Source organism: Mizuhopecten yessoensis, unplaced genomic scaffold, assembly GCF_002113885.1.
Source record: "Mizuhopecten yessoensis strain PY_sf001 unplaced genomic scaffold, ASM211388v2 scaffold11135, whole genome shotgun sequence".
Taxonomy (NCBI): domain Eukaryota; kingdom Metazoa; phylum Mollusca; class Bivalvia; order Pectinida; family Pectinidae; genus Mizuhopecten; species Mizuhopecten yessoensis.
Window position 1 is genome coordinate 543,151 of NW_018408897.1, and position 15,886 is coordinate 559,036.

Here is a 15,886-nt window from a genome sequence, read left to right on the forward strand (position 1 = left end):
CAGGTAGGTAACAACACTGGTAGGTAATATAACAACACAGATAGGTAACAACACAGGTAGGTAACAACACAGGTAGGTAACAACACTGGTAGGTAATATAACAACACAGATAGGTAACAACACAGGTAGGTAACACTGGAGGAAGTGCTCTGTATCGAAGTCACCTTTCTATGTGTACATCAGTAGCGTGTTATAATTAGAGCTGGTGATGGACAAGGAGGAGCTGGGAAGGAATTTATTCATTGTCGACTGTCCTTTGTCATCATCGACATCATAGCATTAAAGGTCACGTACTGGTCACGACTTGCTTCATTTTTAAATACCCCTGTTATTATACTAGCTGATTGTCCTGTGATCTAATAGTGTATAACAATACTCAACACTTTCGTTATAACAATCTTATACACACACAGTGTAGACAGTTACACAATGTTATATCCCCGTTGGCCACACCGCCGAACAAAGTATTACGATATCGGTCACAGGGGCAACTCTCAAACCTTGAAATAATTCCCAAACACAGCTTACACCAGAAACCAGGTATTGAATACTTCGTCATCTTCAGCAGTGATATTTGTAATGACCGCACGTAACCTACACGATGGTGGAGACACATTGAACCCCGTTCTAGGATACTGTAGATTTATAACCCGCTATCCTATTACAGCTTTTTGTAAGTATTATTATAAGTTCAGTAATTTAATTACAGTCTTGATTTGAATACAATCAGTCGACACAGACTCACCAATCTTAAACAAAAACTACTAAGAACAAAGTTACCAGATAATTACAAATGATATTTATCTTTTCCAGTTTTGGCGTCGTCTTTCCACGTTACCGTAATAACAGCGACCGTATGCCTGGTTGTCACTGGCTATGATGTGTTCCCGATTGAGTTCAAGACAATGCCATTGCTCCTTAACAAAGACAACACACGAACGCAAGATCTGGCATGGAGGAGCAGAGATTCTTACGATTACAAAATATGGAGACCTCTGACTGGAGCATCACAGCCAGCCTACTACAACGGCTATGTCGGTGACCTTGTCGAGGTCATACTGGAAGTACCCTACTACGACATCTTCAGCCGCGCAAATCTCCAGCTTATACATGAGGCTGAAGAGAGGATGTTCAACGTCAAGTATTACCAGATCTTCTTCTGCTATGTTGCCAGCGGCACCGATTGCCATAAACCCTCGTCTGTTCTCAGGTTGTTTGACGGAACCTTTAACTCCTCCAGTGCCGTATTCTATGACCCCACGTTCAGTAACATCCATGGTGTTTTGTGCGAGTCAACCGCTCACAACGCAACCAAGGATTACGTGCAGTTCTTCACAGAAAAGGGACTCAATCTCTGTGATGGCATATTGAGATCCTCTAAAACCAGATTCTTTTACAAATTAGGATGGCCACTACGAGGTACTAATGATAAAACCAAGTTAGAAACATTTCTGGTCTCCTCGGTGAAACCAGAGATGGAAAATATTCGTGATCATCTACTCTCCGGTAAAATGTCTCTGTATTACATCAGCACGCTACTGTTCGAACATGACGTCGTTGACCAGGCTCTGAGTGATATGCTTCTCGCTGTTGGCAGCTTTTTGTTTATCTTCGTCTTCATGTGGTTTCAGACAGCTTCTTTTTTTATAACGTTTATGGGTATTTTCAGTATACTTACCAGCTTCCTCCTAACGAATCTCATCTATAGGTGTATCCTGAATTATGAATACTTTGGATTTTTCCACGTTATTGCCATGTTCATAATCTTGGGTATCGGGGCGGACGATGTCTTTATCTTCTACGACACGTGGCGACTGACAGGCCACACGGTATATCCCAGTAAGGCGCACAGACTTTCCGATTGTTATAGGAAGGCAGCGAAAACGACTTTTGTTACATCTCTCACAACGATGACTGCTTTTCTGGTGAGCGGTCTCTCACCTCTACTGCCGGTGTGCTCGTTTGGAATATTTTCTGGTATTTTAGTATTTGTAAATTATCTTTGCGACCTTCTCTACTTTCCCACTGTGATAATGCTTTATTCACAAAAGGTCAAACCTCTTTGGGATAAACTGTGTGGACCCTGTATAAAAAAATGCAAGAGGGAGAAACTAAAAGGAAATATAAAAAACAGTCCGAACAGTCTACAACATGACGTCACTATGTCTATGGATATACCGAACAGTGATATAGACAAAGTACAGAAGCCTTCCACACCTTCTACAACTAAGCGCCCAGCATGTAGTGATTCGTCATGCTGTGATATCCAAAACACATCCATGACGCCAAGGACTAAGAAAAATTTCGAACACCGTAACAGAGTCGTCCTGTTTCTGAAAAACGGATTCTACGATTTCCTGACGCGTCGTGCTGTAACAGTTATTGTACCTTTGCTATTTCTCTGCATTTCAGGTTTCTGTATGTGGAGTGCTTCAAACTTGGAACCAGATTCACAACAGGTAAAATTTGATTTGGAACTAAAGCTACTAGAGTTCATTCTGGATTAAGTGCAGTTTAAAAAATAAACTGAAAGTGAAACGACGACGTAGTTGAACCTTAAATTTGTTGCCATACTTATTAAGAAATATTAATAATTCCATTAGTTGTGTATAATAGTTGACTATTGCTGCAGCAAATCAGTTTGAACAATCATTTGGTCATTTTTATTCACAGCTTCAGATCTACCGTGCATCTCATAACTACGGACGTGCGTCGCGCATGCACTACTACAGCTTTGAGCGGAGTTTCGAGGAGGAATATGCAACCGTATATCTCGTATGGGGTATCAAAAGGAAGGATCTCAGTTCGTGTAACTTCAAGTCAGCAACTTACTGTGATGGAGTGGCAGGATGGGACGATACCTTCGACCCCAGTACACCTGAGGCACAGGTCGCACTTAAGGTACATCTCTAATCTAAACACTATCTCATGATGCCTTCCACAGGTCGCACTTAAGGTATACCTCCGATCTAAACACTGTCTCATGATGCCTTACACAGGTCTCACTTAAGGTATACCTCCGATCTAAATACTATCTCATGATGCCTTACACAGGTCGCAATTAAGCTAACCCCTATACACAGGTCGCACTTAAGGTATACCTCCGATCTAAACACTATCTCATGATGCCTTACACAGGTCGCAATTACGCTAAACCCTATACACAGGTCGCCCTTAAGGTATACCTCCGATCTAAACACTATCTCATGATGTCATATACAGGTCTCACTTAAGGTACACCTCCGATCTAAATACTATCTCATGATGCCTTACACAGGTCGCAATTACGCTAAACCCTATACACAGGTCGCCCTTAAGGTATACCTCCGATCTAAACACTATCTCATGATGTCATACACAGATCTCACTTAAGGTCCATCTCTAATCTAAACTCTGTCTCATGACCCCATACACAGGTCGCACTTAAGGTACACCTCTGAACTAAATACTATCTCATGCTGTCATATACAGGTCGCACTTAAAGTACACCTTCGATCTAAACACTATCTCATGCTGTCATATACAGGTCGCACTTAAGGTACAGCTCCGAGCAAAACACTTTCTCATGATATCATATACAGGTCGCACTTAAGGTACACCTTCGATCTAAACACTATCTCATGATGTCATACACAGATCTCACTTAAGGTACATCTCTAATCTAAACTCTGTCTCATGACCCCATACACAGGTCGCACTTAAGGTACACCTCTGAACTAAATACTATCTCATGCTGTCATATACAGGTCGCACTTAAGGTACAGCTCCGAGCAAAACACTTTCTCATGATATCATATACAGGTCGCACTTAAAGTACCCCTCCGATCTAAACACTATCTCATGATGTCATACACAGATCTCACTTAAGGTACATCTCTAATCTAAACTCTGTCTCATGACCCCATACACAGGTCGCACTTAAGGTACACCTCCGATATAAACACTATCTCATGATATCATACAAAGGTCGCACTTAAGGTACATCTCTAATCTAAACCCTATCTTATGATGCCTTCCACAGGTCGCACTTAAGGTATACCTCCGATCTAAACACTGTCTCATGGTGCCTTACACAGGTCTCACTTAAGGTATACCTCCGATCTAAATACTATCTCATGATGCCTTACACAGGTCGCAATTACGCTAAACCCTATACACAGGTCGCCCTTAAGGTATACCTCCGATCTAAACACTATCTCATGATGTCATATACAGGTCGCACTTAAGGTACACCTCCGATCTAAATACTATCTCATGATGTCATATACAGGTCGCACTTAAAGTACATCTCCGATCTAAATACTATCTCATGATGTCATATACAGGTCGCATTTAAGGTACATCTCCGAACAAAACACTATCTCATGATGTCATATACAGGTCGCATTTAAGGTACATCTCCGAACAAAACACTATCTCATGATGGCATATACAGGTCGCACTTAAGGTACACCTCCAATCTAAATACTATCTCATGATGTCATATACAGGTCGCACTTAAGGTACATCTCCGAACAAAACACCATATCATAGACCTCATAGACATCATAGACCTGCGATTGCATTGAGACTTCACAAAAGTTTCAAAAGAAATGTTGGTTAACAACTTTCCGTTATCATATTTTAAGTAGCGATTTGTTTGTTGTTATTTAGAGAGGCACAATAGAATGATTTTATATATTTCACAGAACCTTTGTAATCGACTTGAGACGATGAGCGCTGAGGAGGCCGATTCACTGAAAATAAAAAGAAACGCTCTCACGGAAAAGTTGGAAATAACCTGCTTCACCACCCCGTACGAAACATATTTGCAGGTACTGCTAGCTTTTAATCAATTTATTTTCTTTTGTATTGATTCACACTGATTCTTTTTTTTTTTTTTTTTTTTTTTTTTTTTTTTTTTGCAATCTTAAACAATTAGAATACATGTAATGTAATTTTGGGGCCAACTCAACGAGTTTAGTGAATAGTTCTAACGCGTTTCGTTTTAACAGAAAGTGATCAGTACGAACAGCAGCCTTTACCCCACTGGGCAGACACTGGACCTGCCTGTCAATGTCGGGAACGTCTCGGCTTTCATGGATGCCCAGCCTTCAATATACTACTCCAGCTCGTCATTGCCGTCTGATTTTGACCAGCACGTAGGGGTAAGTAGTCAGGGTGGGTCAAAACATTGAAGTGTCCCTCCTGTTTACTTTCAGACATATCGACGATGTTTTGAAAACTAATATTGACAACGTCGATCGTATGTACCCTCCTAAACTTGAAATCAAAAACATTACAAACTCTTCTAAAACTACCAGACATCTGGCTTTTACAACATTTAATGATTTCGAATTTTCTGATCTTGAACTTCTTGAAAGTAGCCTCCCCGTTTTCCTCCCCACATACAGTATTTACATGTCGCAGTTGATTCTAGACATGTCGACGGCTGACGGACAAACATGGTTCACTCTATCATTTGGATATATTCGACTTTCTTAGTTTCACCGTTTTCGAGTTCAATTTACGGGATTTGTTTCACACTGTTGTAAGCTTGTCAAACCTACTGTGAATACTGATATCTTGTAGGTCAATAATAATTCGGTTGTCTTAGTCGAGGTATTATCTCTTCATGTACTTAAAAGGTGTTATTAACCACTAGATATTTTTCGCAATTTCTTTGGCTAGAGATCCCATTCACGTGACCAGTCCTCAAGTCATGTAGACAAATATTTCGGTGAATACGGATTTCTAAACATAGACTAGAGGAGAATCCCCAATACGCTAAACGTTTGTAAACAGTTGTTTGGTTAATAAATATTTGAAGGGGCTTCTTCTATGTGTTGTAATTGTCTTACATCAACACAAACTATCGTATTAGTCAACATCATTACTTGTCTAAACCAAGGTGTACGATTTGAAATCTACAATAAAGTGTGGCCGAAACCTCGTTTCCTAAAGGGCCTGTCACACACTACCGATGTACCTCGCCGGGACTAAACCGGAGCAAAAAATTAACAATGGCGAGAAAATCGGCAGAGCTCTGGCGAGAAAGCACTTGAAAAATCAAAAATTACTGTAGCAATACCGATATAGTACCGGCGTTCCCGTTGTGACACCGTTGTTCTACCGATGTGCTACCTAATAGCACTTTTTGTCACCTCAGTGTTACCAAGGCGTGGCCGATGTTATACCGAGGGTCCGCCGATGTTCTAACGATGTGCCACCGTTGACCGGAGCTATAGCGGAGTGATACCGTTGGGGTGACGAAGTTACGTTAGTACATCGTTAGTACATTGGCGGCGCATCAATACTACTTCGGTGGTATTCGGTAGTACTAAGGTATCACATCGATACCAGTACGGTACACATTGAGGCCACCGGAGAGCCGCCGATCCATTACGGGACGCTACCGGTGCTCTAATGACATCAACAAAGCCATACCGGACTACTGCCGATGTACTGCCACTGTAGTCCGGTTGCTCGCTGGGGCAGCGCAACGGCGGAAATTATTGAGCATGATCAAATATTTCTACCGTCGCCTGCCGTTGCTAAATTTTTCGATAGCGATGTGAGACCGTTGCGCTGCCGTACTAGTACCGATCCCAAAAAATCGTCAAATTTGGGCTCCGGTATAGCTCCGGCGACCCAAATCGGCTAGGTGTGATATAGGACCTTGACCATGATATTTAAAAGTCAATTTATTCATCGTATCAGCATGTTACATAATTTGATTATAACCTCGGATTCGCCTCTGTCTATATCTAGGACAGTTGACATACGAGTGGAATATATATCTGATATGACACTGTACGGGAAATCATTGGATTTTCGATTGATTTTCAGACACTTATTTGAAGCATTGTATTACTAGTTGTATGTAGTATGTAGCTTAATTGACTCGTATATTGTTAACAATCTCTAGATCGGAGTGTCCTACTGGTTGTCCAAAAGTTATACAGGAGAACCTACCGATGATTACTATCTGTATAACAGCCTACTGGGGGAACAGTCCATAGACGGCACCACTCAAAGGACTAGAAACTCCTATAGTAAGTACACAGTCCATAGACGGCACCACTCAAAGGACTAGGAACTCCTACAGTAAGTACACAGTCCATAGACAGCACCACTCAGAGGACTAGGAACTCCTACAGTAAGTGCACAGTCCATAGACGGCACCACTCAGAGGACAAGAAACTCATATAGTAAGTACACAGTCCATAGACGGCACCACTCAAAGGACTAGGAACTCCTACAGTAAGTACACAGTCCATAGACGGCACCACTCAGAGGACCAGTAACTCCTACAGTAAGTACACAGTCCATAGACGGCACCACTCAGAGGACCAGAAACTCCTACAGTAAGTACACTGTCCATAGACGGCATCACTCAAAGGACCAGAAACTTCTACAGAGAAAACAACATACCTCCAGTTGGTTCCTAATCGAGAACTTGCGGGACTTACTGGTTGTCCAAAAGTTATACAGGAGAACATACCGATGATTACTATCTGTATAACAGCCTACTGGGGGAACAGTCCATAGACGGCACCACTCAGAGGACTAGAAACTCCTACAGTAAGTACAAAGTCCATAGACGGCACCACTCAGAGGACCAGTAACTCCTACAGTAAGTACACAGTCCATAGACAGCACCACTCAGAGGACTAGGAACTCCTACAGGAAGTACACAGTCCATAGACGGCACCACTCAGAGGAGTAGGAACTCCTACAGTAAGTACAAAGTCCATAGACGGCACCACTCAGAGGACCAGTAACTCCTACAGTAAGTACACAGTCCATAGACGGCACCACTCAAAGGACTAGGAACTCCTACAGTAAGTACACAGCCCATAGACGGCACCACTCAAAGGACTAGAAACTCCTATAGTAAGTACACAGTCCATAGACGGCACCACTCAAAGGACTAGGAACTCCTACAGTAAGTACACAGCCCATAGACGGCACCACTCAAAGGACTAGAAACTCCTATAGTAAGTACACAGTCCATAGACGGCACCACTCAAAGGACTAGAAACTCCTATAGTAAGTACACAGTCCATAGACGGCACCACTCAAAGGACTAGAAACTCCTATAGTAAGTACACAGTCCATAGACGGCACCACTCAGAGGACCACAAACTCCTACAGTAAGAACACAGTCCATGGACAGCACCACTCAGAGGACCAGAGACTCCTACAGTAAGTACACAGTCCATGGACGGCACCACTCAGAGGACCAGAAACTCCTATAGTAAGTACACAGTCCATAGACGGCACCACTCAGAGGACCAGAAACTTCTACAGAGAAAACAACATACCTCCAGTTGGTTCCTAATCGAGAACTTGCGGGACTTACTATGGCGGGTGCCGAATATTGTGCAGAAAAGTGATTTTTGTCTCTGCTATGGTATATATGACTCATTATTTAAATTTTATCCTTTCAGACATGTACTATGCAACCAAGTTAAAGTACATTGGGATCCGTATCAATACCACCATGAACGTCTATACACTTGGTTACCCCGAAGGGAAACCTGTTTATCAGAGATGGGAGAATCTCATAACAGAAGAGGTATACTAAACAAACTTTATAATTTTGTCAGTCCTATGTCCACAAGAAATATTGTTATTTTACTGAGCAAGTGGTCACTGTGATGGTTAAATAAAGCTAAGAATATTTATTTCCTCATCATTATTAATTACATATGTGTGTAGCCAAAATCTCCTGTTGTGTTACCCTTTAAACATATCCCTTGTTGCTTGTCGATATTTTATCCTTGGATATTTCTTGTAGTTCTGTCACTGATGGACCTTGCTGTTTTATCATCTCTAGTTCCCAATGTTGTTTTATCATCTCTAGTTCCCTATGTTGTTTTATCATCTCTAGTTCCCCATGTTGTTTTATCATCTCTAGTTCCCCATGTTGTTTTATCATGTCTAGTTCCCTATGCTGTTTTATCATCTCTAGTTCCCCATGCTGTTTTATCATCTCTAGTTCCCCATGTTGTTTTATCATCTCTAGTTCCCCAGGCTGTTTTATCATCTCTAGTTCCCTATGTTGTTTTATCATGTCGAGTTCCCTATGCTGTTTTATCATCTCTAGTTCCCCATGCTGTTTTATCATCTCTCGTTCCCCAGGCTGTTTTATCATCTCTAGGTCCCTATGGTGTTTTATCATCTCTAGTTTTGTTTTATCATCTCTAGGTCCCTATGGTGTTTTATCATCTCTAGTTCTCCATGCTGTTTTATCATCTCTATTTCCCCATGTTGTTTTATCATGTCTAGTTCCCTATGCTGTTTTATCATCTCTAGTTCCCCATGTTGTTTTATCATCTCTAGTTCACCATGTTGTTAGTTCCTGCTGTTTTACTAATGATGTTTTCGTTTTATTAAATTCAATAATTTCAGAAGGTGTATTTTTCATATTTCCCGATGTTTTATTAGTCATGTTTCCCGATGTTTTATAATTGAAACATGTCGTTTTCTTATTACTGCTATTTCCAGATGCTTCATATATTCTGATGTCTTATTATTAATATTTCCCATTTTTTTTATTATTCATATTATCCGTTGTTTTATTATGAAAATTTCCCGATGTTTATATTTTTTTATAATTTCCTGATATTATATCATTGAAATATCCCTATGATTTATAATTAATATTTCCCGATGTTTAATTATGGATATTTCATTTTTTTTAATCGGAAACTAGTTGGAGAAAATGCCAGACACAATGAAGAATGGATTCCAATGTTCAACAAACACTTGGAACTGGATCAAAGTTCAGGAGGTAAGGCTCATCATACTAGTGCTTCCGTCACATAATCTGAAATTTTGTCCTGATCAAATACTAACAAGCATGTTTACTGAAATAATTGGATGTTTTCCGAACATTCATGGATAATCATATAGAACGTTTATAATATTAAGGTTGTCTGTTGATCGTGAAACTAAGAAATCTATTGTAAAACGACAGCATGTCTATCAAAGTCAGTATCCTCCTTCCTGTCCTGTTTTAGTCGCTGGCGGACTCTGCTGTACAGGGGGTAATCGTCGGCCTGTGTCTCGCCCTGCCCATCCTTATCATCACAACTTTAAATGTGGTCATCGGCTTCCTCGCCACTGTCACCATTGGACTCGTCACCGCCTGCGTCATAGGGATCATCCCCCTGGCTGGCTGGAAATTGGGGGTAAGTATTTTACAGGTATGTCGGGGTTCCCGATTAAAATGATAATTTTTTTTTCGATAACTTAACAGAAAAAAGGGATAAAAATACTTCCTGACCGAAATTCAAAAATGTATCTGATCTTTTGTCATGCAAACAACTTGACGCGCTTTTGAATACTTACTTAGGTGTTGGAGTCACTGAACATGTGTATGGTGGTTGGTCTATCCGTGGACTACGTTGTACACCTGGCCGAGGCTTACGCTACATGTCCCTCCCCCTACCGGATGGACCGTGTCCGCAACATGCTGGAGAGCATGGGCCTGTCTGTCCTGTCCGGGGCTATCACTACCTTTGGAGCTGCCTCGTTCATGCTGTTTTCACAGATCCAGTTTCAGTACCAATTTGGAATATTTGTGATGAGTACAATCTCAATTTCACTCTTCTTTTCGTTCTTTGGTTTCACTACGTTTATGTCATTGTGTGGTCCCCAGGGCAACACCGGAAGTCTGGTAGCCTTCGGTAAATGGATAAAATCGAAGTGCAGCAACAACAAAAATGAGGAACTTTCCTCAACGCCTTCACAGATTTACGGAGACCAAAGCAAGTTTTATTGTTTGCTGACGTGTACACTGTGTCTTCCTTCGTCACATGTTGGCCTTTACACCTGCAGAACAACAACTACATAGCAAACAGCACTCGGCACCATTCCAGGCGTCACCTGCGTTATTGCTTTTGTTTGCACGTCTCACTTGCAGTTTTCATTCACAGACTTCAACACAATGACGCATGCTCTTTCCTTGCTTGAGCACATTGTACCGGACAGTCGCATATCGTTTCAACCTCAACAGACAAATACATAGATTCATCACGAATTTCATCATCAGATCAATGTCATATCATTATCGGAATACGTACTAAAAGGTATCAGTATTTCAAATTCTATCAGTTCAGAAATAAATTGGTCATCGGATCAATAATTGGACTAAAACGTCTCAACGAAGTTAATGTTTAAACGAACACAATCAAATAATAGTATCTCGCCTTTTTGGCATCACATACGAAGGTAAGGTTATAAAATATATTTGTTAAAAATGCAAATATTTCTTAATATTTTGTAAATCATTATGTACCACCATTAGCACTGGTTGTTGCATTGCACTGTCGTAACAAAACGAACAAGTGTCATTTTTATCATTGCAAACTTTCAACCAGCATTCATTTTTTTGATAACGGTTAGTAAGCTAGAATTGCAGTGCTAACGTGTGATCTTGTTTCTAAATGATGTATCGAGATGGAAATGGTCCAAAATCAAGCGTCAAACAAATTGTTTCAGTGTGTCTGAAATGTTTCCCATTAGGCTGAACTAGGGTATACATAGTAAATCGCCGCACTCTGTATTTGTTCTAAACACTAATTTAATACTTATTATGTAAATGTTAATTAATTGTTGACCATTTTGGTTTTGAAGGGACAACCACATTCATTGGGACAGACCGTAGGCATGTGATGGCTCCTGTAGAAATGTCGTTGGTGCGAAGTCAATCCCGGGTCAACTCCTCGGACAGCTCGCTACGCCTCAGATTCTGGGAATGATTCGCATGAAACCAGTCGAGGAGTAACTCGTTTCCCTTTGGATTTTTCACTGGAGAATTGAACACGTGTACCAAGATTTTGATTTAGGAGTCGCTCCTAAGTGCTTTGCTGTGTTTTGTGATAAAACCGTATACCGGATTACCCTCAGTGTATCGACTGCTGTAACGGAAACTTCAGCATTAATCTGTATAATATAAAATGTACATTTTATGCTATTTTAGTGAGAAAACAATTGAATTTGTAGTAATGCATTACAATCTTTTTATTGAGTTATCTTTATATTATAAAATGTAAAACTTAACTTAACGGATTTAGTTTTCTCTGTGCCTATTGTGTATGCACTTCTACAGACATGTGTAGTAAATATTGCTATGTTAGCCTTCAGGTATCATCTGAGTTACCAAATGCACAGCACAGTCACAATTATTCTATTAAGCATTTTAATGCAGTTTTTATTTAAAATCTAATATTATTTTCTGCATTGTTATCCTATTTAAGATTTGTTAAATAAACTTTGTTACTTAATCAATTGTAATAATAATAAATAGGATAGATAACATCAAAGACGACTTTCTAAATATCAATGTAACAAGAACAACCAGAGGCCACAATCAGAAACTAGAACAACTAAGGAGTAGAAGTAATCTGCGTGGCCACTCGTTCAAATTGAGAATTGTAAACAACTGGAATGGTCTCTCTGATCAAGTGGTAAATGCCCCATCTCTGTTTTCCTTTAAGACCAGGTTAAATAACACTGGATAAATCACCCCAACAAGTTTGAACCAAGCTTTTACTAACTAGCTGGGGTAACACATACAGGCTTCTCTAATGTCTCATTTAAATTCAGCATTTTTTAACCGATGAAACCTTTTAATATCTATGTTTCCTAGTAAAGCCCATTGACAGGTCTGTAACTAATTCACCACAATGTGTGTATCCATACTAAAAAGTAAAACAACTCTATTTTTTTGAGACTTGTGATCTATACAGGCCTGTCAGTCCTATTTTGAAACTGAATACCCTTATTTTATATAAATCAGGATGCAACTTTTGTTACCATCCACTGCACATGTACATACTTTTCACTAGTTTTTGAGAAATAAAGTCCTCTTCAAATGCCTCCGAATGCAACCGGAAGTGAAGTGGACAGTATTAAGAAGCACCTCAAGAAGCGACTAGACGCTTACAACGGTGCCACCTGCAATGAACCAATGAACCAATACTTTGTTCACTGTCTGATATCGTTGTTGACCTACATACTTTGTTCACTGTCTGATATCGTTGTTGACCTACATACTTTGTTCACTGCCTTAACTCATTGTTGACCTACATACTTTGTTCACCGTCTTATATCGTTGTTGACCTACATACTTTGTTCACTGTCTTATATCGTTGTTGACCTACATACTTTGTTCACTGTCTTATATTGTTGTTGACCTACATACTTTGTTCACCGTCTTATACCGTTGTTGACCTTCATAATTTGTTCACTGTCTTATATCGTTGTTGACCTTCATAATTTGTTCAGTCTTATATCGTTGTTGACCTACATACTTTGTTCACTGTCTGATATCGTTGTTGACCTTCATTTGTTCAGCGTCTTATATCGTTGTGACCTACATAACTCTTCCCCGTGTCTTACATCGTTGTTGAACTACACATATACTTTTTTCACTGTGTCATTTATCGTTGTTGACCTTGATACTTTGTTCATTGTCATCATTTATTGAGACTAGCGCTTTTTTAACCTACAATCATCAGATGGTTGGCTACTCAAAGCACCATCGTCCGTGGTCCTTGGTCCGTTTGCCAGTCTATCATTCCTTAAACAATTCTTGTCAGCGCTATTTTTAACAGTTATTGAGGTATTTTTCTCGAATGTCACATGACGGTTTCCTATGTTATGCATATGGAATTTTTGGAATGATCAGGAAAAACTTGCTTGCCGACTAGACGCCGTCTTTGATTTTGAGAGTTAAAAGTTTGGTAACGTTTTTCCTCGAAAAGTACCGGAGGGATCTTTTTCAAATTCGATATATATATATATATGTATATTGTCTTTAGTTACACACGTTTAATTTTTGGACCTATCAGAAGACCAAGATGACTGACAGGCCGCCATCTTGAATTTTGAGATATTCTTAACATTACTCCTCAGAAAGTCCTCCAGGGATCTTTCTCAAATTTCCCATGAAGGTTCCCAATCATGAATGGTTCCTTGTTACAAAACTTCATTCATCATTGACAGCAGTTCTATGTTAATGTACAAGATTCCCATTTAGGATTTCCAACATGGGACTTTAACAAAGTGCCAAGAACATGTTCAAAGTATTCTTCCTTCAGTTTGGTTTTAGTTTCTCCTAAGTTCCTGTTGTTGATCTTTCGTAAAACCCTTGAGCTCGGTTTAGTGATTGTTTGTAGACACTTTGACATACTATTTCTTCTTCACGTGATGTTGTACTCCTCTTACGGTGTACACACTAGCCACCATATAATTATGTCACACAAATAGTCTCAGCATCTTGCATAAATTATTACTTCATACTGGTTATCACAGAAAATTTGGAAACATTATACCTACTAAATGTACCTTTAAAGAGGTTCAGGACATATTTAAATGTTCAGTAAGACAACCACTACATAGGTATCACAAAACAACTTTATTTTCTTGAGAGTGACCATCTCAATCCAAATAGGCTACAAATGTCACAACAAATATACACTCAATATATTTATTACTGGAGTCATCAAAAAGGTCAGCATCATCAATTTCATTGATTATCAGGTAAAGGGAGAAATCACAAGATTTCAACATACCGGTACTCAATAAATTTCTAAATAAATGTAGCAATTTCAAAATACAATGTTATCCTTTTAATTTTTTGTTTGTGTAATTCTAAATATGCTGAACACTGTCAAAATCATCAAGAAAAAAAATTGCATTTACTTATGAAAAAAAGCTTCTTCACGAACACAAATTGTACGTTGACAAACACAAAGGACAACATCATCAGAATGAAATAAAGGTCTAGAGGATTTATCTGTTTACTGTGTGAGAGCTTGGATATATACCAGTGTCCAGAGACGTATAATCAAAGTACTGAAAGTACTGAACACACAAACAAGGATGGGACCTGCTTACAGTTTTGTGAAAGCACATATTCTCAAATATACGTCTCTGCCAAGTCGTCTTACATCATTGCCATTTGGTATATAAATCATTATGTGGATATTGGGTAAATCAGATAACTGAACGACGAGGCATAAACCAGAAGACACAGACAGGATATTCTTAACTCAACATTGAGAAGAAATAACTGTCCAGATGTCAGGTATAACCAACACTGCGGACAATGAATGCTGGGTGATCTTCTGTAGAACTATTTCTTATGTTTTTTGACCCCTACATATCTCACAAACAGCATTGTTAAACACATCTCTGGAGCCATATGACTACCTATATAATACCATACTACCCTACTTGGCTGACAAACAACAACATGACAATAGAGGTAAGCCAATCTAACTTTGATAAAGTGATTTATCCTTGGGCTTTGCTTGTCTTTACATTTACAGTGATGTTACTTATCAGGGGCGTTTCTAGGATATTTGAAAGAGGGGGCGTAGAATCAAATCTGTCGCCGAGCGGAGCGAGTCAAAAAAAAATTGGACCTCTTTTTTGCTAAAAAACATAAAATAATTGTGAAATGCACTAATGTAACGGTTCCTGACTTGGAGTATGTATATTTTATAGTTAAAGTGTAAGGGTGTTAATGTGTTTAATTAATGAATATGATAAATTGCCATATTCAATACAATATTAGCAGATTACGATATTTTTTAATTTTATTTTTTGAAAAGGGTATGCCCATTACGCCCTCACCTGGACCCGCCCCTGCAAGTTATGTTATCAGTTACCCTATAATTCAGTATATTACACTTGATTTGCAATATGTAAATCTTTTGAGAAACAGGTTATCTCATTTTTTTTATATATTTAATATCTAGGTCTTGTTAGAAAGAGATAATGTAATATTGATCGATATTCAAGTCTTTGAGAAACAGATTATCTCATTAAAGTTTATGAAATGTATTTCAATCTTGTTTCTCTGTTGTTCATCAAATCAGCCAGTAGA

At 39.3% G+C, this 15,886-nt stretch overlaps 1 protein-coding gene across 1 annotated transcript in view; it reads left to right on the forward strand.

Annotated features, from left to right (window-relative positions):
- The window catches only part of LOC110466530 (protein dispatched homolog 1-like), a 21,461-nt gene extending 6,443 nt beyond the window's left edge, over nt 1-15,018 (forward strand). Inside the window, exons 2-11 of the mRNA XM_021523083.1 lie at nt 814-2,459; nt 2,674-2,901; nt 4,689-4,814; nt 4,995-5,147; nt 6,908-7,034; nt 8,433-8,560; nt 9,701-9,778; nt 10,008-10,178; nt 10,343-10,757; nt 11,626-15,018. Coding sequence (XP_021378758.1) covers nt 814-2,459; nt 2,674-2,901; nt 4,689-4,814; nt 4,995-5,147; nt 6,908-7,034; nt 8,433-8,560; nt 9,701-9,778; nt 10,008-10,178; nt 10,343-10,757; nt 11,626-11,750 — 3,197 coding nt within the window. The 3' untranslated portion in view covers nt 11,751-15,018. The remainder of the gene's footprint in view (nt 1-813; nt 2,460-2,673; nt 2,902-4,688; nt 4,815-4,994; nt 5,148-6,907; nt 7,035-8,432; nt 8,561-9,700; nt 9,779-10,007; nt 10,179-10,342; nt 10,758-11,625) is intronic.
- Nucleotides 15,019-15,886: the final 868 nt, after the last annotated feature.